This window comes from Prionailurus bengalensis, chromosome A2 (genome assembly GCF_016509475.1).
Source record: "Prionailurus bengalensis isolate Pbe53 chromosome A2, Fcat_Pben_1.1_paternal_pri, whole genome shotgun sequence".
NCBI classification, from domain to species: domain Eukaryota; kingdom Metazoa; phylum Chordata; class Mammalia; order Carnivora; family Felidae; genus Prionailurus; species Prionailurus bengalensis.
Genome location: NC_057348.1, coordinates 2,200,496 through 2,221,931, shown reverse-complemented (window position 1 = coordinate 2,221,931; position 21,436 = coordinate 2,200,496). Strand labels below are relative to the sequence as shown.

General features: G+C 49.5%; 1 protein-coding gene across 1 annotated transcript; it reads left to right on the top strand.

Annotated features, from left to right (window-relative positions):
• The first annotated feature begins 2,014 nt into the window (after positions 1 to 2,014).
• LOC122486671 (zinc finger protein 77-like) lies at positions 2,015 to 20,036 on the top strand. Its single transcript, XM_043586100.1, has 4 exons — positions 2,015 to 2,515; positions 9,611 to 9,737; positions 17,337 to 17,517; positions 17,924 to 20,036. The coding sequence occupies exons 1-4, from the start codon at positions 2,513 to 2,515 to the stop codon at positions 18,933 to 18,935; spliced, it is 1,323 nt and encodes a 440-aa protein (XP_043442035.1). The 5' UTR covers positions 2,015 to 2,512; the 3' UTR covers positions 18,936 to 20,036.
• Positions 20,037 to 21,436: the final 1,400 nt, after the last annotated feature.

The window sequence follows — 21,436 nt, the reverse complement described above, 5'->3', positions numbered from 1 at the left end:
TTAACATCTCAGGCAACAACAGATACTAGCAAGGATGCGGAGAAAGAGGAACTCTTTTGCGCTGCTGGTGGGAATGCAAACTGGTGCGGTGACTCTGGAAAACATATGGAGGTTCCTCAAAAGATTAAAAATAGAACTACCCTATGACCCAGCGATTGCACCTACTACATATTTGTCTAAAGGATACAGGAGTGCTGGTTCAAAGGAGCACATGCACCCCGATTTATTATAGCAGCACTATCAACAATAGCCAAAGTATGGAAAGATCCCAAATGTCCATCGACTGATGAATGGATAAAGAAGATACACACACACACACACACACAATGGAATATTACTTGGAGATCAAAAATACTGAAATCTTGCCATTTGCAACAATGTGGATGGAACTAGAGTGTATTAGGCTAAGCGAAATAAGTCAGAGAAAGACAAATACATGATTTCACTCATATATGGAATTTAAGATACAAAACAGATTAACATAAAGGAAGGGAAGCAAAAATAAGATAAAAACAGAAGGAGGTAAACCTTAAGAGACTCTGAATTACAGAGGAGAAACAGGGTTGTTGCGTTGGGGGAAGCCTAAGGGGTGAGGGGCAGTAATGAAGACACTTGTTGGGATGAACTCTAGGTGTTATACGTAAGTGATTAATCACTGAATTCTATTCCTGTAATTATCACTACACTATATGTTAACTAATTTGGATTTAAATTTAAAAAAGAGAAAATAGCCTATGTGAAAGAGACCAGACTCACATGGACACGTACTCATATATAAAATGCAGAGTAGACAAATCCATAGAGACATAAACTATGTTGTGACCAGGAGACATGGTTTCATGGCTGTTTTGAACTATAAATCTGTTTGAAAAAATGGAGCTGTAATTCACATACCATAGCTCACAATTTTTTTAAGATTTATTTATTTATTTATTTATTAGAAAAAAATTTTTTTTCAACGTTTATTTATTTTTGGGACAGAGAGAGACAGAGCACGAACGGGGGAGGGGCAGAGAGAGAGGGAGACACAGAATCGGAAACAGGCTCCAGGCTCTGAGCCATCAGCCCAGAGCCCGACGCGGGGCTCGAACTCACGGACCGCGAGATCGTGACCTGGCTGAAGTCGGACGCTTAACCGACTGCGCCCCCCAGGCCCCCCAGATTTATTTTTATTTAGTTTTATTTATTAAAATTTATTTAAGTGTTTTTATTTGAGAGAGAGAGTGCTAGGAAGAGGCAGAGAGAGGGAGGGAGAATCCCAAGCAGGCACCATGCCATTGGCAGGGAGCCCAACTGGGAGTGCCAGCGGGATTAGGGGTGCAAACCCATGAACCCACAAACGGTGAGATCAGGACCTGAGCCCAAACCAAGAGTTAGATGCTTAATGGACTGAGCCACCCATGCTCCCGGTGCTCACACGTTTAAGAGTAAAACTCAGTGCTCTGTTTTTTGTATGGTCACAGAGCTGTGCCACATCAGTGTACTATGTGCAGAAGGGAAATAGAGCCTTTTACATTCCACATTCACAGGAACTGACTACAAACTGCGGTGATTTTCCTTGCAGAATATAACGCACACCTGAGTACTATAACATGTCACACCTGTGGCTGTGTCCTGCTGGGGCCCAGGGGTCCCATGTCCCACGGAGGCTGAGAGCACGGGCATGTTTGGTTGACCTGGGGACAGAGAAGCGGGAGCGGGGCCTTGCGGTGTCAAGAGTCAGGTCAAAACGCTGGGAGACCTTATCTTCTGTTCCGTGACATCACTGGTCATTGAACTGTTCTTAAACCTGGGACAGGGGCACCGTCACCTCGCCCGCGTGTGGACCACAGACACAACCGTCACCAGGCCCTTCTGCCCTGTCTCGTTCCGATCCGGCGCGGGACAAGGGAGGCTCCGCGGAGAAACCGAGTCAGGTTCCCGGGACAAAGGAAGAGGCAGGCGGGTCAGCGGGCCAGGAGGGCGTTCGGCCCGAGCCGACCTCAGGGCGGGCGGATCAGACACGTGTGTACCGCCGGCCCGTCACTCAGGGCGTAGGAGGCGGGGCCTGGGGGATCTGCCCAATCTGGCGCCACAGGGGCGGTGCCGGGACCACCCTCCAATCAGAACGTGAAGGGCCTCAGGCTGCCCTATCACAGTGCGGCAGTGCGGTGTCTCGGAGAATTGTCCAATCGAGGTGGTGGGGAGTTATCTTCGGAACAGCATCCAATCAGGTCGCATTGCCTGAAGCAACGCCCAATCCGTGCTTGGGGGCGCATAGCGCGGTGCATTTATATTACCGGGTCCGGAAACACTCCAATCAGGCCCTGGTGGGTGGGGGATGGGGTGATGCCATCCCGCTCGGTGAGTGTGAGCTCTGAGTCGTGGCTGCTGGTGTGCGCTTGTCCCGTGCTCACCCAGTTTTCCGGTCCGCTAGCTCCTCGGTTGGAGGAGGGGCACGTGAGGGCCGCGGAGTCGCCGGGTCGCGGGATCAAGAGGAGGACGCCCGGAGAGCTCCGTGAGCGGCCGCGAGATGGTGAGTGGCCGGTCCCTGGCCCGGGACGCGGAGGGGCTGGTTCCAACCGGCCTGAACCGGTTTGTAGCGACCGCGGACCCCTATTTCCCTGTTCCCCGCGAGTTCTCTCCCGAGTTTCCCCTGCGGGCCTTCGGATGGGATCCCGGCGTTCTCTCCCATCCTCGCGAGTGGGTCTCATAGTCTCTACCCGAATCTCCGCCGTGGACCGCGGTCCTAACCCTAGATCGGCCATGGGCCTCGGGGTGAGGTTCCTTTGTCCTGTCCCCTCTCCTCGTGGGGTCCCGGGGGTCCCGTCCAGGGATCTGTGGGCCGTGGGGTGGGGTTCCGGCGTCCTATCCCCTCTCCTCGTGTGGGTCCCGCAGGTCCTGACCCAAGTCTCTGTCTCTGGCCATGGGGTGGGGTCCCCGTGTCCCGTCACAATCACGGGTTTCCATGTGACCACCCGAGTCCTGGCTGGTGGAAGGAGGCGGGGACCACCACGTGCGGGGGCAGTAAAACCTGGGAATCGGAGTCCGGGAACTCGCGATGGACCTGAGAGATAAATCCAAATTCGAGCTTGTCGAGGACACTTTGTTACAAAGGAGTTCCAGCAGGGACCAGGTCCCGTCTCAGAGATCCTCGGATCCTCAGAGATTCAGCCTCTCCAGTGAAACAGAACCGGCGCTTGGCTGTTCTGCAAGAGGGGGATGGGCAAGAAGGCCCAGTGTCAGGATCCCACCCCTGCGGTGGAGGAAGGCCTCATTGGCTCAGGTCCCCCGGGCCTCGTTCCTCAGCTCAGTGGATGTTCAGCGTGTGGGCCACCCACAGCCAGGGGCCTGTGGGGAGGACAGTGGCCTGGGTAAAGTTTGGGTAGGAAAGGGGCAGTGGTGGACAGTTGGTCAAACCAGGTTCAAAGGAAAAATCCAAACTGAGTAAGGAGAGACGTGTGTTGACAAAAATGATTGCAAAGGTGGGGGAGGGGACTGTTGCACTAGGGGCAGGGGCCCTGCAGGGGGGAAGGACTGTTGCACTAGGGGCAGAGGCTGTGCGGGGGGCTAGGGAGGCTGTGGCACTAAGGTCAGGTCGGTGTGTGTGGGGGGGGGCTGTTGCATTAGGGGCAAGGGCTGTGCAGGAGGGCAGGGGGCTACATCGACAGGGAGGACACTGTGAGCCTAAGACCTGCGAGTGTCTCAAGGGTCGTGCAGAAGGGAGGAGAGGAGGAAAGAAACCAGGCAAGAGCAGGTGTGGTGCTGACGTTGGGGTTCCCTGAGGCCAGCCTGACCCCTGTCGTCCCCCAGGAGGGGCTGTGTGTGGCTCAGGCTGAGAGCAGGCCCACGTTCAGGGGTCTGGAGGAAGGAGAGAAGCCAAAGCAAAGCGGGACCAGCCAGCATTTTGTGCCCCCTGGTCACGGGGACAAGCAGCTGAGCTGATCGCAGATGAGGCACGAAGTGTGGGTGTGGGGGGTCTGCGCGTGGCCCTGTCGTGGGTGAGCCAGGGGGACTTCCTGTGAGTCTTCTCCTGGTCTGACGGGGGAGGGGCCCTCGTGCGGCCTGCTGTTTTCCAGACCCCGACAGGGTGGGGGAGGGAGTGCCTTTCCCTTCCACTGAGGTTTTCCTGGGAGCACAGGGCTCAGGTAGGCGTCTGCAGGTCACCTGTCACCTGTGAGCAGGACCTGTCACCCTGTCCAGCTCAGCACGGATGGCTCTGTCCTCCGCCAGCCTCGCGTTGAGCAGGTGTAAAATGCCCGAGTTCTTTCTGCCTCCTTTCTTCCCCTTCAGGGCAGAGGGTGGTAAATGTGTCAGGTCGTTCCTGTCCCTGCTGACTCGGGTTACTCTGGCCTTTATCCAGAGAGCGTCCCCTGGGGAAAAGTGTCTCCGGACAGAACTGTCCTTCTCCATGAGGGTTGCGGGGGATCTGCAGGGGGCTCCACACCTTCATGCCAGGTGGGTGGAGTCACGGATCAGAGGATTCATCCAAATGCTGGTGACAGTTCCATGCAGGTCCAGAGTTGCAAAACTGTGATCCTGACCCACTTCTGGTTAATTGATGGTGGTCTGAGATACACAGAAATCCCTTGAACTGGGTTGTGTTCAGTTGTGACTTATGATTTGCTATCATGAGGCTAAAGTTAACAAGCACCTGTTCTCTGAAATGGATACACAGTTTCCATTTATTTAAAACCAGAGCGTGCCCTAGAACTCCTTTCTTTCATCTCAAGCACACGTGGAAGCAGTGATTCTGCACGTTTTCCTTCACATGCTGGGAGGGGGTCTTTGTGTCATTCGGATGACCCAGGGTGCTCGAAGCTCAAAGCAAAGACCCAGGTCTCAAGTTCCTGCTTGTGGCTTCATGTCTCTAAGTGTAAATGCATCGCCATTTTTACATGATGGGGAAAATTGCATACTGTAGATTGAGGGTAAGTTAAAATTTACTAAGTGATGGGGATGCAGCGTGTGAATCAGCCATCAATGCTGGGTCCTGTCACTTGCGGCAGTGGGAGTTGCCCGCTTTATGGTCCCGCTCGAGGGCGTGACACGGATCTCCTGGAGGTCAGGATCTCCCGGAAGTCACACATTGGTTTATCTGATTTCCCCGGGGCTGAGCATTTCTCACATGTGGAGTTCCCTCTTCTGTGGAAACGTTTCCAGCGTGTTGTCACCTGTAACTCACGGGTCTGCTTCCTGATGTTCTGTTTCCTTCACATCCTGTGGACATTTGTCTGTTTCATTTCTACGTGTTGTGTTTTGTCCAGGTCAGGGTGTGTCATTTCTCTGTGCTGCCTGCGTGGATGGACCTGTCACATTTCCCTTTTTTTTAAGGTTATTTATTTATTTTGAGAATGAAAGAGCACGAGGGAAGGAGGGGCAGGGAGAGAGGGAATCGCAAGCGGGCCCAGCACAGAGCCCGACGCCGGGCTCGATCTCAACCCTGAGATCATGATCTGAGCTGAAATCTTGAGTTGGGCGCTTAACAGGCTGAGCCAGCGAGGCACCCCCTGCACATTTTCAGTAGACTTGAACTTCCTCATCTCTTCCTGTGCAGACAACCTTCTTTTGTTCTGTGAGAAAACTCCTCCTTCACTCAGGTCATAATCACACGCGCTGGAACTTTCTGTGTGTTCCACTTGTTTCCATGACGGTTAAATCCACAGGTCTTGGTTACTGTCCATGAAGAGAACGAGGGAAAGGATTCCTTTTTTTTTTTTTTTTTTTTTAATGTTTATTTATTTTTGAGACAGAGACAGAGCGTGAACAGGGGAGGGGCAGAGAGAGAGGGAGACACAGGATCTGAAGCAGGCTCCAGGCTCCGAGCCGACAGCACAGAGCCCGACGTGGGGCTCGAACCCACGAACTGCGAGATCATGACCTGAGCCGAAGTCGGAGGCTTAGCTGACTGAGCCACCCAGGCTCCCTAGGATTCTTTTTACCCCTTAGATAACCAGCCTTCCCTGGCCCCATGTGTCCAAGTGTCCCCATCTCTGCTGATGCCCTGTGGCACCCGCTGAGCGTGTACCCACTTGCTAGAGTCAGGGGCGCCTGTCTCTGCATTTCTTTGTCAATCAGGCTGTTCATCCGTCTGTCTGTTACTGCCTCGTGTTCTAGTTACTGGTAAGTTGTAAGTTGAAACTGTCACTTACTTTACCCCCAAAACTGAGTTTGTTCCGGAACAGCAGGGAATTAGTTCTGAACGTGTAAGATACACAGGACCACAGGCAGTTACCAGAACAGAGGAGAGGGACGCTCTCCTAGAGAGGCCAGGAGGGGCCGGGATGGAAACACGGGATGCGGAAGAACCTAGAGCTGGAAGCACAGGGGCTCCCCACTGGCAGGGCGGGGGTGGGGAGGCGGCGTCCCAGCTGAGGCAGGCTGGGCTTGCAGGGCGCTGGGCTTGCGGCTGGGGCCCCCGGGGAGTTCGGGGCAGGACGCGAGGGCGCCCCCTGCCGGCCCCCCACTCCGTCCCTAAGGAGCTTTCCGTGTGCGAATCTCTCCATGTCCTCCGTTTGACCTCCGTGTTTCCTCAGAAGCATCTGGGAGTGAGAGGCGGGTTTGCTGTATTTAGTGGATTTGTCCCTCAGCGCCAGGAAGGACGTCTCCCGCTTGGCGTGTCTCGTGTTGGAGGGAACGAGCAGAGCCGTGGAGACCAGTCGAGGCCACACCTGAGTGACAGGGACGGTTCGGAGGGAGATGCCGTCAGACACTTGTCATCTAGGCCGTGTGCATCAGCAGCGTCAGCCTTGCAGAGCGTGTACTTGCATGAATCACACGATTCCCCGGCAATAAAATGCGAAAGAAAAGTAACATAACCCTATGGATTGTTCTAATCCGGGACCCCGGGTCTGAAGGCAGCCCACCGAAATGTTTATTGGCACTTATGCCAGCCCCGGGGAGAAAGTTCTCCCTGTGGAGGCAGACCCGGAGTCCCTCCAGAGTTTGCCTCCAGAAGTATTGTTCTTGGGGTGTCTGGGTGGCTCAGTTGGTTGATGATGGTACTCTTGATTTCAGGGCAGGTCATGTTCTCATGGTTCGTGGGTTCAAGCCCCGGGTTGGCCTCTGTGCTGACAGTGCGGAGCCTGCTTGGGATTCTCTCTCTCTCCCTCTCTCTGCCCCTCCCCTGCTCCTGGTCGCTCTCTTTCTCTCTCTCTCTCAAAGAAAAAAAAAAACAAAAAAAAAAACCAAAAGCAAAACAGAAGTCACTTATTTTTCCAGGAACAAGTGGGCGTAGCTGGGTATAGCAGAGAATTACAATTTGGGACAGGTAAGCCACAGGAAAACCACAGGCAAGTCTGAAGAAGAAAGGGAGGAACAAAGGGAGGAACACTCTTTTCTAGAAGAGAAGGGGGCGTTGGGAGGGGCTGTGCCAAGCTAGAAGTCCATTGGAGCAAACTGGGAGAATCCAGGTGTAGCGGCTTCTCATTGGCTGGACTGTGGTCGGCTCTCATTGGCTGACATGTGACTGTCTCACTGGCTGAGCCCTGGCTCGCTCTCATTGGCTGAGCCATGGTTGTCTCACATTGGCTGGGTTGTGACTGTCTGTCTCTCATTGGCTGGGCTGTTGCTACCCCAGGAAATCATCTTCCTTCCTCCTGCATGAGCAGTGATGCGTTACGGGTGTGCAGGTGCGTCTCTCCGTGTTGTGTCTGCCCTTGGCCCTGAGCGGCAGGTTGGGGAGCTTCCCCTGTGGACTCCTGACTGCACTTCAGTCGTGTCGCCCTTACTCAGCCTGGAAGAGGTGCCCGGCCTCTGGGTGGTTTTCATCGCTGGCGATCGGGAGTCGTGCCGCGGGGAGCAGAGCGCGTGCGCACGCGTGTGTGTGATGGCGCTCGTCCTCCCGGGTCTGGGGCAGGTGGATACGAGGAGCGGACCTGCCGTGTGGGGTGGGAACTCCACGTTGCTCATGTTGGGGGTCCACCAGACTCTTCCAAGGCGGCCGCCCCCGCTTACATCCGCAGCAGGATAAATGAAGGAGAATGCGCCCCGCTCACGTCCTCGCCGGCGCTTCCTGGGGCTTCTTTATAGCCAGTGTGGTGGGTGCGAAGGGGCCTCTGCTGGTAGTTCGAGGTGCGTGTCCCGCGTGACGAATGTCTCGCATCTTTTCATCGACCCGCTGGCCATTTGCATACATTCTTTGGAGAAGTGTCTGGGTGCGCAAATGTTAGGCGTGGACTTTTCCCCGCCGCCCCTTTTCCGGGATGAGGGAGTTCCCTTCTGTTCCTAGTTGGCTGAGTATTTTTGTCAAGAGAGGGTGGTGGGTTCAAGGAGATACCTTTTCTGTGTGTAAGTGACCATGGGGTTTTTGTTTCTCTTCTGTTCATGAAGTTTATGACTGCTATTTTCTTGCTGAACCAACCATTTTATTCCCAGATAAATCCCACTTGGTCACGTTGTAGAATCCATTTTATATATGACTGGTTTTGGTATCACCATAAACTGGCCTCATAGAGTAGGTTGGAAGTGTCTGTGCACAATTAAATTTTGTGGATGGATTCCAGATGATTGGTGACATCGAGCATCATTTCATGTGCTTTTTGGCCATTTGTGTATCTTCCTGGGGAAATGTGTACTCGCATTCTTTGTCTGTTATTTGGTTGTATTATTTGTCTTTATACTTTTTTATTGTTGTTACATGAGTTTTTAAAAACCTGTTTAGATCACAAGCCTCGTATCAGCTGTGTGACTAGCAAACCCACATTGTAGCCCCAGACGAAGGGGCGTTGCCTTTGTTGTAACTGATGTAGCTGGGTTCTGTGTCCTTAGGTTTTGGGGACGTGTCTTTTGTTTTGCAACTTCTGATTATTTTTATCATAGTTGTTTGCTCTCTATTTCAATGATGCAGTGTCCTCTGATTTTGCTGAGAAGATATTACGTGGTTTTTTTTCCCTCTCTGTTAAAGTCACCTCTTGCCCTTTTAGTATCAATCTCTCAGGGAACTTTTCTTTCTGGTGCCCTTTTGCTTGAATTCTGGGTACTGGGTTATATATTTCAGAGGCCCTGCTGACTTCTGAGTTTCTTCAGGAACCAGAACCTGTCTTACACACCAGGTGTGCCAGGCGCCCGGGCCCTGGCCTGTGTCCGTGCCCAGAGCCCAACTAATCTGGGGAAAGGGTCGTGTCTGCCTCTGTCGGAAGAGAGGGGACGCCACCAGGCTTCTTGCCCTTGTTCCTTCCAGGGCGAGAGCTGCTCCCATCAAGCAGCCCTGGAATCTGAGTGTCCACAGCATCCTGACATTCTGGTTCCAGTTCTTGGAGCTGATGACGAGGCATAATCGTCTTTGAGCAGGCCAAACGTGTGTCCTCCGATTTGTGTGCCGTCCGAGTGAATATCTCACTTTTCAGTCTGTACAGAACTGGTCTGCTCAGGGCTGTCTCAGTACAAATAACCCAGTAAATTGGGTGTGTGCAAGTCTATGGCAGCTGTTGTCATCACCCTCTGCTTCAAGTCCCAGCCCTTCCCGTCACTGCGCAGTGCAGTGGGTCTGCCTGGGTGCTGTCACTTCCTACCCACGTGTGACTCATGGTCCTAGGAATGGAGTGCAGCTCCCTGCCTGTCACCCTTCATCCTCCCCCACACGTAGGTGATGATGGAGCTTTGCTGCAATAGAGTGTGTGGTATGTTTCAGGACTCTGTGGTCTTTGTGGATGTGGCTGTGAACTTCACCCCGGAAGAGTGGGCTTTGCTGGATAGCAGTCAAAGGAACCTCTACAGAGATGTGATGCTGGAGACCTGCAAGAACCTGGCCTCAGTGGGTAAGGACGGCTCCATCCCTTCCTTAGTCTTGATGCAACAAATGTTTCTTACAATTGTCTGATTTTGCTGGGGCCGAGGAATGGGAGTACGTTGGAGGAGGGGTAGACATGGTCCAAGCCTTCATGGAACCTACGTAGAGTCACATAGCTTTTCCACGAGAAAAGTTTTATGTGTTAACTTGCTCTATTCATCTTGATTAAGGTCTGAGACTCCCTAATTTAATAAACGTGAATGCGGCCTCTGGTGAGTGCTGTTTTGTGGTTTTTACTCCTGTGGAAGTTACACGGTGGCGAATACACATTGGACACCTTAATATTGCTGCACTTAAATCCTCACTTAACGAGGAGGGAAGGCGGCAGAGTAGGGGACCCTGAACTCACCGCGTTCCCCGGACACTCTGAGGCAATAGGAACGTGTACTCCCACTAACTCTGCGATGCCTCGAAAACTGGCGGCACAGGTCTTTCAAAGCTAACATGAAGGCTACATGGAAAAGGGTAGGCAGGGGGGAGATGTGGTTGGAAACCAAACCCCCAGTGTGGCTGTCCACAAGTGGGCGGGACATCCCAGTTACCGAGAAGCTGGGGAATCAGTCCCCACACCATGCACCCCTGGCCCGGGGGACTACAGTGGAGAGACCAGGACCCATAACACCTGCCTTTGAAAATCAATGAGCCTTAAGTTTTGGGGGTGAAACCTCACAAGGGCTTCACTCTAGGCTGTATCGTTTGGCAGAAGGTCCGGCATAGGGGCAGCCTTTTGAAAATCGCCTTAGTTGTATGTGATAGAGATTTATTGATTAATTTTAAGACACGCACTGGGGCTCAGGGAACTTCCTCCAGGAACAGACGTGTAGGCAGGTGTCAGTTCCCTTGCCCCCCTTCACCCTAGATGGTCAGGTGCTTGTGGGAGCCAGTTCTGATGCTCTGCGTCTATGCTGCCAACACCAGTTGCCACACGACAGCATCCCCCCAGAGGACCCCCACCGCCCCCAGGATACAAAATCAATGTACAGAAATCTGTCGCATTCCTATAGACTAATAATGAAGTGGCAGAAAGTTAAATTAATGAAGAATGCCCTCTTTTTAAAAAAATTTTTTTTTCTCTCAACGTTTTTATTTATTTTTGGGACAGAGAGAGACAGAGCATGAACGGGGGAGGGGCAGAGAGAGGGAGACACAGAATCGGAAACAGGCTCCAGGCTCGGAGCCATCAGCCCAGAGCCTGACGCGGGGCTCGAACTCACGGACCGCGAGATCGTGACCTGGCTGAAGTCGGACGCTTAACCGACTGCGCCACCCAGGCGCCCCTGAAGAATGCCCTCTTACAATTGCACCAAAACCAATACAATATCTAGGAATAAGCTCAACCAAAGAGGTGAAAGAACTGTATTCCAAAGAGGGTAAAACACCAATGAAGGAATTTCAAGACAACACAAAGAAATGGAAAGACTGTAGTACCCCAAGCAATGTAGAGATTTAATGCAATCCCTGTCAAAATTCCAACAGCACTTTTCACACAGGTAGCACCGACATGCTAAAATTTGTATGGAACTACAGAAGACTTCAAAAGCCGAAGCAATCTTGAGAAAGGAACACGAAACTGGGGGTATTCCGATTCCAAATTTTGAGTTCTATTACAAAACGGTAGTAATTAAAACAGGATGATACAGGTACAAAAATAGAAACAGAGATCAGTTGAGTGGAACGGAAAACCTAGAAATAAGCTCACAATTATATGGTCGACTAACCTTTTTTTTTTTTTTTTTTTTTTTTTAAGTTTATTCATCTTGAGAGAGCTCGAGAGTGAGTTCAGGGGAGGGGCAGAGAGAGAGGGAGAGAGAGATCCCAAGCAGGGTCTGCACTGTCAGCAAGGAGCCTGATGCAGGGGTTGAACTCCCCAACTATGAGGTCATGACCTGAGCCAAAATCAAGAATCAGATGCTTAACTGACTAAGCCACTCTGGCACCTCGTCAATTAATCTTTGACAAAGGAGGAAAGAACATACAGTGGGAAAAGTATAGTCTCTTCAACAAATGGCACTGGGAAAACCGGACAGCCACATGCAGAATGAAACCGGACCACATTCTTCACCACACACAAAAATAAACTCAAAGTGGATTAACGACCTAAATTTGAAACCTGAAACCATAAAACTTCCTGAAGGGAGTGTAGGCAGTTCTCTCAGACATTGGCTATGGCAACATTTTTCTAGATCTGCCTCCTGAGGCCAAGAAAATAAAAGCAAAAATAAACTATTGCAACTGCATCCAAATAGAAAGCTTCTGCACAGTGAAGGCAACAAGCAACAAAAGTAAAAGGCAGTCTCCAGAATGGGAGAAAATACATCCTATAATGGGTTAGTATCCAAAATATATAAAGAACTGAAACAATGCAATACCCCACAAGAAGCAATCTAATAAAAAATGGCCAGGATGGCTCAGGTTGTTGGGCGTCCGACTCTTGATTTTGGCTCAGGTCATGGTCTCACGGTTCGTGGGATCGATTCCCACCTTGGGCCCTGTGCTGATAGCAAGGAGCCTGTTTGGGATTCTCCTCTCTCTGCTCCTCCCCCATTCATGCTGTCTCATTCTCTGTCTCTCAAAATAAATACATATTTTTAAATACATATATGCATATTTTTAAAAATAAGTTTTTTGATTAAAAATTTTTTTTAAATAAAATTTTTAATTTTTAATATTTTAATTTTTTTAGACTTACTTAAACTTATTTTTTAACTTTTTATTTTTAAATAAAAATGTTTATTTTTGTGAGAGAGAGAGCGTGAGCAGGGAGGGGCAGAGAGAAAGGGAGACAGAATCTGAAGCAGGCTCCAGGCTCCGTGCTGTCAGTACAGAGCCCAACGCGGGGCTCTAACTCACCAACTGTGAGCTCATGACCTGAGCTGAAGTCGGAAGCTTAACCGACTGAGCAACTCAGGTGCCCCTATTTTTTTTTTTTTATGTTTATTTATTTTTGAGAGAGAGAGAGAGAGACCGTGCATGAGTGGCAGATGGGCAAAGAGAGAGAGGGAATCTGCAAGAGTCTCCAGCCTCCAAGCTGTCAACACAGAGCCCAATACAGGGCTCGAACCCACAGAGATGAGATCATGACCTGAGCCAAAGTGGGAGCTCAACCAACTGAGCCACCCAGGTGCCCCAATAAATAAACGATTTTTAAAAATGGGTAGAAGACACGAAGAGACACTTCTTCAAAGAAGACATCCAGATGACCAACAGGCACGTGAAAGGGACTCGGCATCACTCCTCATCAGGGAAATGCAAATCAAAACTATAAAGACATATCCCCTAACACCTGTCAGCATGTCTGAAAGAGAAAACACGAAAACAAGTGTTGGTGAGGATGTGGGGGGAAAGGAACCCTCGTGCAGTGTTGGTGGGAATGCAAACTGGTGCAGCCATTGTGGAAAACTGCGTGGAGATTCCTCAAAGAATTAAAAATAGAACTGCCCTATGATCCAGGAATCATAGCGCTTCTGGATATTTATCCCCAAAACACACACACAAACCACTAATTCAGAGGGATACACGCACCCCTGTGTTTATTGCAGCATTAGCTACAATTGCCAGACTATGGAAGCAGCCCAAGTGTCCATCACTAGATGAATGGTGCATATACAAATGGAGTATTGCCCAGCCACAAAAAAAGAATGAAATCTTGCCATTTGCAACAACATGGATGGCGCTAGACAGATCACACTAAATGAAATAAGTCAGAGAAGGACAAATACCAAATGATCTCACTTATATGTGGAATCCATGAAACAAAAGCAAACGAGCAAAGGGAAAAAATGAGGGTGAGACCAACCAAGAAACAGACTCTTAACTATAGAGAACAGAACAGACTGGTGGTTACAAGAGGGGAGGTGGGGGGCATGGGGGATGTAGGGGATGGGGATTAAAGAGTACCCTTATGATGGAAAAAAAAGAAATTGAAGATGATACAAAAAGTTGAAAGATACAGTATTCTCATGGATTGGAAGGATTAATATTGTTAAAGTCCGTACTACAAAAAGCACCCTACAAATTTAGTGTACCTACCAACCTACCAATAAATAGTATTTTTCAAAGAGCTAGAGCAAAATATCCTAAAATTTGTATGGTACCTGAAAAGCCCCCAAATGGCCAGAACAGTTTTAGGGAAGTGTAACAAAGCTGATGATATGATAATCCCAGATTTGAAAATATACTGCAAAACTGTAGTAATCAAAACAGTATGGTATGGCACAAAAACAGACGTAGATGAAGGGAACAGGATAGAGATCCCCCAAAGAAAGCCACGCTTATATTGTCCAAATATCTACAACCAAGCAGGTCAGAATATATGATGTGGAAAAGACTGTGTTCAGTAAATGGTGTTGGGGAAAACTGGACAGCGACCTCCAAAAGAATGAAACGGTGCAGAGAAAGGGGAACCCTCCTGCACTGTTGGTGGGAATGCAAACTGGTGCGGCCACTCTGGAAAAAAGTATGGAGGTTGCTCAAAACGCTAAAGATGGAACTACCCTACAACTCAGCGACTGCACTGCTAGGTATTTACGCAAAGGATTCAAAAATACAGATTTGAAGGGGTACACGCACCCTGATGTTTATAGCAGCATTATTTATCATAGCCAAGCTATGGAAGCAGCCCAGATGTCCATCGACTGATGAATGGATAAATAAGATGTGGTTTATATACACAACGGAATATCACTCAGCCACCAAAGATGATGAAATCTTGTCATTTGCAACTACATGGATGGAACTGGAGTGTATTAAGCTAAGCGACATAAGTCAGAGGAAGACAAATACCATATGATATGAGTCATATGTGGAATTTAAGAAACAAAACAGATGAACATATGGGAAGGGGGAAACAATAAGAGACTCTTAAGGATAGAGAACAAGCCGAGGGTTGATGGAGGGAGGTGGGCGGGGGATGGGCTAGATGGGTGATGGGATAGCACCAGGGGTTGTATATAAGTGATAAATGATGGCTTCCACTCCTGAAACCAATATAATGCATATTTACTAACAAATTTAAGTGAAGACTTGAAGGGGCGCCTGGGTGGCTCAGTCAGTTCAGCATCCGACTCTTGGTTTCAGTTTGTGATTTCACAGTTCGTGAGTTCAAGCCCCGAGCTGGTATTCTCTGTCCCTCTCTTTCTGGCCCACCCCCACTCATACTCGTCACTCGCAAAATAAATAAACTAAAACAACAAAACGGGGCCACTTTCTTACCGCTTACACAAAAGTAAACGATATGGGTTAAATACCTAAACGTAAGACTTGAAAGTATATACCTCTTGAAAGAAAACAGAGACAGTAAACTGTAAGGACATTAGCCTTAGTGATATTTTTGTGGACTTGTCCCTCAGGGAAGGGTAAAAAAAAAAAAAACAAACAACAACAAAAACAAAAAAACCCCACACTAAACAATTGAGACTATACGAAACTGAAAAGCTTTTGCAGTGAGGCAAGTATCAACATGATGAAAAGGCAACCCTTCGTTTATGGGAAGGGGAGAAGATATTTGCAAATGATATTTCCGATAAAAGGTCTGTATCTAAAACATAAATAATTCCTACAACTCAACACCAAAAAAAAATTTGATTATTAAATGGGCAGAGGAACTCAACAACAGACATTTTCCTGAAGAAGATATTGAGATGGCCAGTAGACATTCAAAAAGCTGTTCAGTATCACTAATCCTCAGGGAAATGCAAATCAAAACCACAATGCGATATCATCTCAGAGAAGATAGATTGGTTAGTATCAAAAAGACAAGTATTGGTGAGGGTGTGGAGACCAGGAAACCCGTCGTTGTTGGTGTGAAGGTAAACTGGTGCAGCCATGTTGGAAAACTGTATGGAGCTTCCACAAAAAACTAAACCACAAGTACCATATGGTCCATAATTCCACTTCTGGGTAGTTGACCACAGGGGAAAAAAACTAACATGCAAAGATATGTGCGCCCCCACGTTCACTGTGGCACTAGTTATGGTATTCAAGATGTGGAAGCAACCCAGGAGTCCATCGACAGGTGAATGGATAGGGAAGATGTGGTATCTACATACAAGGGGCATCACTCAGCCGTATAAAATGGATGAAGTCTTGCCATTTGTGACCACATGGATGGACTGCAGGGTGTCATTCCAAGTAAATAAGACGGGAAGACAAACACCGTGTTGTAACTTAACACGTGGGATCTAAACAACAAAATGGAGGCACAGACAACAAAAAAAAATAGGAACAGGTGTAAAAACAGGAGATCCACATGGTGTTTGTGAGGTTGGAAGGGGCTGGAGGGACGGGTGAATGGATGAAGGGGATTGAGAAGTACAGAGTTGAGCTTATTAAATAAAGAAGTCTTGGGAGCGAAGAGTGCCACACAGGGAATATGGGCAGTAATATTGTAGTTTGTATAGTGCCAAGTGGTAATTTCACTTATCGTGGTGAGCATTTTGTAATGTGTAGAACTGTCCTATCACTATGTTGTACCCCTGACACTAATATTATAGGTCAATATGGTTCCCTCTCCACCCCCCAAAAAAGCCCAGGGGCTCCTGGCTGGCTCAGTCAGAAGAGCATGTGATTCTTGATGTCAGGGTCATGAGTTTGAGCCCCACGTGGGGTGTACAGGTTAGTAAACAAAAAAACAAAAAAAAAAGCCCACACTTACCCATCATCAATGACCCTGAAGACGAAAGTCAGGCCCATCTTCCAGATTGCTTGTGGTCCTTCAAATCCTCCCTCCTGCTGAGCTCTTCTCAGGGGCAGGACAGCAGCCACACACACACCATCTAATCTCCCTCCTAGCGGCAGCTGGGGCAGTGCAGACAGGCTCCACCGAGGGCCTATGTGCCTTCAGAACAGGCCAACCCTCGGTTGAACCAGGTTCTGGAGAAGGGATTGGCGTTTGGACACATCCATTAGAAACATGACTCGGGGGCGCCTGGGTGGCTCAGTCGGTTAAGCATCTGACTCTCGGTTTTGACCCAGGCCGTGATCTCATGGATTGTGGGATTGACAATCCTTGTGTCGGGCTCCAGGCTGACAGTGCAGAGCCTGCTCGGGATTCTCTCTGTCCCTCTCTCTCTGCCGCTCACCTGCTCGTGCTCTCCCTCTCTCTAAAAATAACTAAACTTAATAAAAAGAAAGAAACATGACGCAGTCTGTTTGAGAAGGGTGGTGTTTGTCACTGACCTGGCTTCCCTGTTGGACTTTTCATCCATCCTTATGCACGTGGTGAGCCTTTCTGTGGTTTTCTTACAGAGGTAGTGTGTCGATGTGTGTATCTTGCCCAGTTCCTTCCTATTTTGTTTTTCTAAAAATACTGATCTCTGCATTAGTCTCCATCTATATTGAAGTATTTCTGAGTGAACAAGTTGCCATTTGATAGTTTTCCTATCATTCCCAAAGTCCCAGATTACCAAGGTCCTCAGAATTTTTCCTTGGTCACCTGACCTTTCTTCCTGATGAACTTCATTTACATTTGAGATCAGTATATGAATGGAAGTCTACATTCGGTCTGTTTTCTTCCTTTTATCCACTAATTCTTTTCCAGCAAACTAAATTTTGCTACCAAATGTTGCAGATTATTGCATTCGAGTTAATACCAGTGGATCAAGTCCTCAGTGGGATGTTTTGGAGGATGAACCATCTCATGAAGAAAAAATAGTAAGATTTGCAAGAAATGATTCCTGGTCTGTTTTTGGAGAAAACCAGACATTTCGTAGCAGAGGAGATTACCTGCAAACCCAGGAAAGGCGTTTGAGGTGAGTGACACTTGCAGGGAGGGGGGGTGGGGACGTTGGCAGATTGTGAGACTAACTTGAAATTAAAGAACAGCTGAAAACCTAGCGCAACAATTGTGTAATTGATGGGAAAAATGCATTCTACGTATTGATCATCTGAAACCCCATTCAGTTGGAAACCACGGTCAGGGAAAACTCTACGTAAGAAGCCCTGAATGTTATGACTCTATTTGAGTCCTCAGCCAGACCAGTAAGCTTGTACCACTTTGTAAGCACGCAGACAGTGCCACAAACGTACCCATTCATTGACAGTGGCCATTGTGCAGTCCCAACACTGATGAGCAAACATCAGTAATAGATCATTAATGAATAAAGAGATCGCTCCTAATCACTAGTCCCTAACCGTGTGCCTTCCCGTTTTGAACAGAAGTCCTTTTGTGGAGAGTGTCTGTGAACGTATCGAAGGAGATCAACGCGGAGGCACCCTGAACCCGATTACAAGTCTTACTGCGCACCAGGGGTATCCCACCGGAGGCAAACCCTGTCAATGCGCTAAGTGTAGAGAAGCCCTCACAGGTGGTTTTTTCCTAGGGAATCTGCGAAGATTTCACCCAGGACTCAAACCTAGTCCCTGTGAGGAATGTGGGCTGGCCTGTAGCTGTGTCGCGAGCCTCAGCACTCAGGTGGATGCAGGCCTTGTAGAGAAACCCTATGAAGGTCAGGACGCCGGGAGAGCATCGGAGACGTACGCGAAGAGTCTCAGTAGTAAAATATCTCTAGAGTGCAAGAAATGTGGAAAAGCTTTCATTTGCACGTCTTCCTTTCAGGGTCACGTGCGAGGTTCCTGTGGACAGAGTGTCCATGCGTGTGGCGTGTGCGGGAATGCCTTTATGTTTCACTCCCGTCTTACGTGTCATGTGAGAACTCACGCCGGGGAGAGGCCCAGTGATTGCATAGACTATGGGAAGGTTTACAGCTGCCTCTCTTACGCTCAAGGTCACTCCAGTAATCAACCTGGGGAAAGAGTTTTTCAGTGCGGGCTCTGTGGGAAAGCCTTCACTCGTCGGACCTACCTTCAAAGTCATGTGCGAACGCATACTGGGGGAAAACCCTACAAATGTCAGGAGTGTGGAAAAGCCTTCACTCGTCGGGCCTACCTTCAAAGTCATCTGAGAAAGCACAGTGGAGTGAAATCTTTCAAGTGCCAGCAGTGTGGAAAAGCCTTCTATTCGTCCTCGTACCTTCAAATACATGCACGGATACATACTGGGGAGAGACCCTGCGTGTGTCAGCATTGTGGGAAAACGTTCAGATACCCCGCAAACCTGCGAGCTCACGTGAGGACACACACCGGGGAGAGGCCCTACGAATGTAAGGAGTGTGGAAAAACCTTCAGTCGTGTCTCCTCCTTTCGAAGGCACGGGAAAACCCACAGTTGAGTCAAACATCTGAAAGTACGGAGTGTCGTTCCTAATCCGTTCTATTGTTCTTCATTCCTTCGATACGGAACAACGCACGCTGGGGAGAGACGCTTGCGAGTAGTGTGGGAGAGCTTTCAGGCAGCTCCAGCATTTGCAAAGTCATTTGAGATACAGTTGCGTGAAACCCTAGGAGAGCAAAGAGTGTGGGAAAGCGTAGCGGGTTTACTCCTTCCTTGGAGGACGCACAGTGGGGAGAGACCCTTTGAAGGTCAGCACTGTGGGAAGACGTTCAGGCGTCACGGCTCCCGTCAAGAACACGTGAGGCTGCCCAGTGGACGGTGAGCCGGTGAATCTGAGGACTCTGTTGGGGCCTTCCAGTGCCCCGTAGACCTGCGGGAGCGTGTGACGACTCACACCGGGCACTGTGGGAGAGCCCCCAGTCGTCCCTCCTCCCACCGAGGACACGTGTGAAGGAAAACACGGCGAAGAGTAGCCTGAGAACGTAGGGACCGTGGAAAAGCCTTCGGGCGTCCCAGGAACCTGTGAGCACGCACACACTGGGGACTAGCCCTGAGCACAGCACCTGTGGCAAAGCCTGCATTCTCCCCTAATAGTCATATTTAAAACATGAGCAAACACCACGGAGAGAAATCTTCTCGATGGGAAAAGTGTCGGAAAATCTTGGAAGGATCGTAGGTCACGTATTGTGTCCACGGCAGGTCAGGCAGCCCCGGCATCTTCTAATTGTTGTAAATATGGATTTGTCTTTGCAAATGCCTCTTCCTTACAGGGATCCCAAGTGCGTTAATTCCAGCTCATGCCTAAGAAGCATCCCACTGTGTCCTTCTCACCTGTAGGGCATTATTTTGTTATCTCAGATCCAAAAACCGCATACAGTTATGGCGAACGTGTCTCCACGACGATGTCTTCTGGACCCAGGGCTGATCAGTGGTCTGTACGTGTATCTTGTCCTCTGGTGCAGAGACCAGAACTCCCCGACTCCGCCCTGCCCCTCCTCGAGGTCTTTATTATTGAAAGTTGTGTCTCCACGTGTGCTGTTGCTGCCGTGTGCCCACCTGTGTTCCCCATGGACGTTAGTAAACGCGCAAGGATACCGGAGGAGGACAGTCTCCTCTGATCGTGTTCATGGTTTGACCTCCGCTCATCGCCCTTGATCTCGGTTGTTCATCAGTCATGACCCATTGAGTTACGAAGAGAAACTCTGTTGGGGGTGCCTGGGTGGCTCAGTGGGTTAAGCGCCCCACTCTTGATTTCGGCTCTCAGGTCATGAGCTTGCGGTTCGTGGGATTGAGCCCCGTGTCAGGCTCTGCGCTGACAGCTCTCTCTCTCTCTCTCTCAAAGTAAATACATACACTTAAAAAAAAAAAAAAAAAAAGGAAGAGAAACCTTGTGGCTTGAAGTGGAAAGCTAGTGTCCGGCTGGTTCTGCTGGGTTTCGTCGTGAGCCTTGTGAGGCGGGAGGCCGTCTGTCCCAGAGTCCTCCTCTGTGCGGCTCTGAGAGGAAGGCCCTGAGAAGAGAAGCTGTGTGGGGCTTGGAGAGCAGCAGTGAGGAACCGTGATTCTCCATCCTTCCGTGCCGCCAGGGGACAGACGCGTGGGGACCCAGGTGGGCCCGAGTCACGGCGTGTCGTCCTGGCTTCTGGTCTGCCGTCTGGAACAGCCCCCATGTAAGAAAAGTTTGACATTAGTTCTTGTTAGCATGTTCCAGAGACTTCCACGAGCTGTCCCGTGACAGACCGTCTTGGCTTCCCGGTCCCCACGGATCCTTGTGTTGCCCTGTGACTCTTTGTGTCCGTGAGGCCGTCTCTTCAGGCTGTCGTGCTCAGCGAGCTCTCTTATCCTGTGACCCCTTCATCTCCATGCTTTTCTTAAAAATGTTAATCTTACTTTTTTTTTTTTTTGAGAGAGCGAGTGAGCGGTGGAGGGGCAGAGAGAGGGAGACAGAACCCCAAGGGGGCTCCTCACCGTCAGCACAGAGCCCGACTTCAGGGCGCGATCTCACGAACCGTGAAGTCACGACCTGAATCGAAATTGAGAGTTGGACGCTTCACCAACTGAGCCACCCAGACGCCCCTCCATGCTTGCCCTCGTAAGGGATTTCTGTGGTGGGCATCTCGGGGTAGGTCTGTGTCCTGCCTCCCTCAGACCAAAGGCTGTAGCCACAGATGCAGGAAACCTCTGTCCCTGGTTGCATTGTAGAGAGGCTGTGCTTTCTGGATGTTTCCGTGATTGGAATTAGCACCTGTGAGTGTATTTGGCAGTTTGTGGGAGTTTTGCTCTATAGCTGGCCGCTGTCTTAAGAGAGAAACCCAGTATGCTTACTGACTCTTGTTACACGTGATTTCCCAGTGTTTAATTCTGTTTTTTTTTTTTTAATTTTTTTTTCAACGTTTATTTTTATTTTTGGGACAGAGAGAGACAGAGCATGAACGGGGGAGGGGCAGAGAGAGAGGGAGACACAGAATCGGAAACAGGCTCCAGGCTCTGAGCCATCAGCCC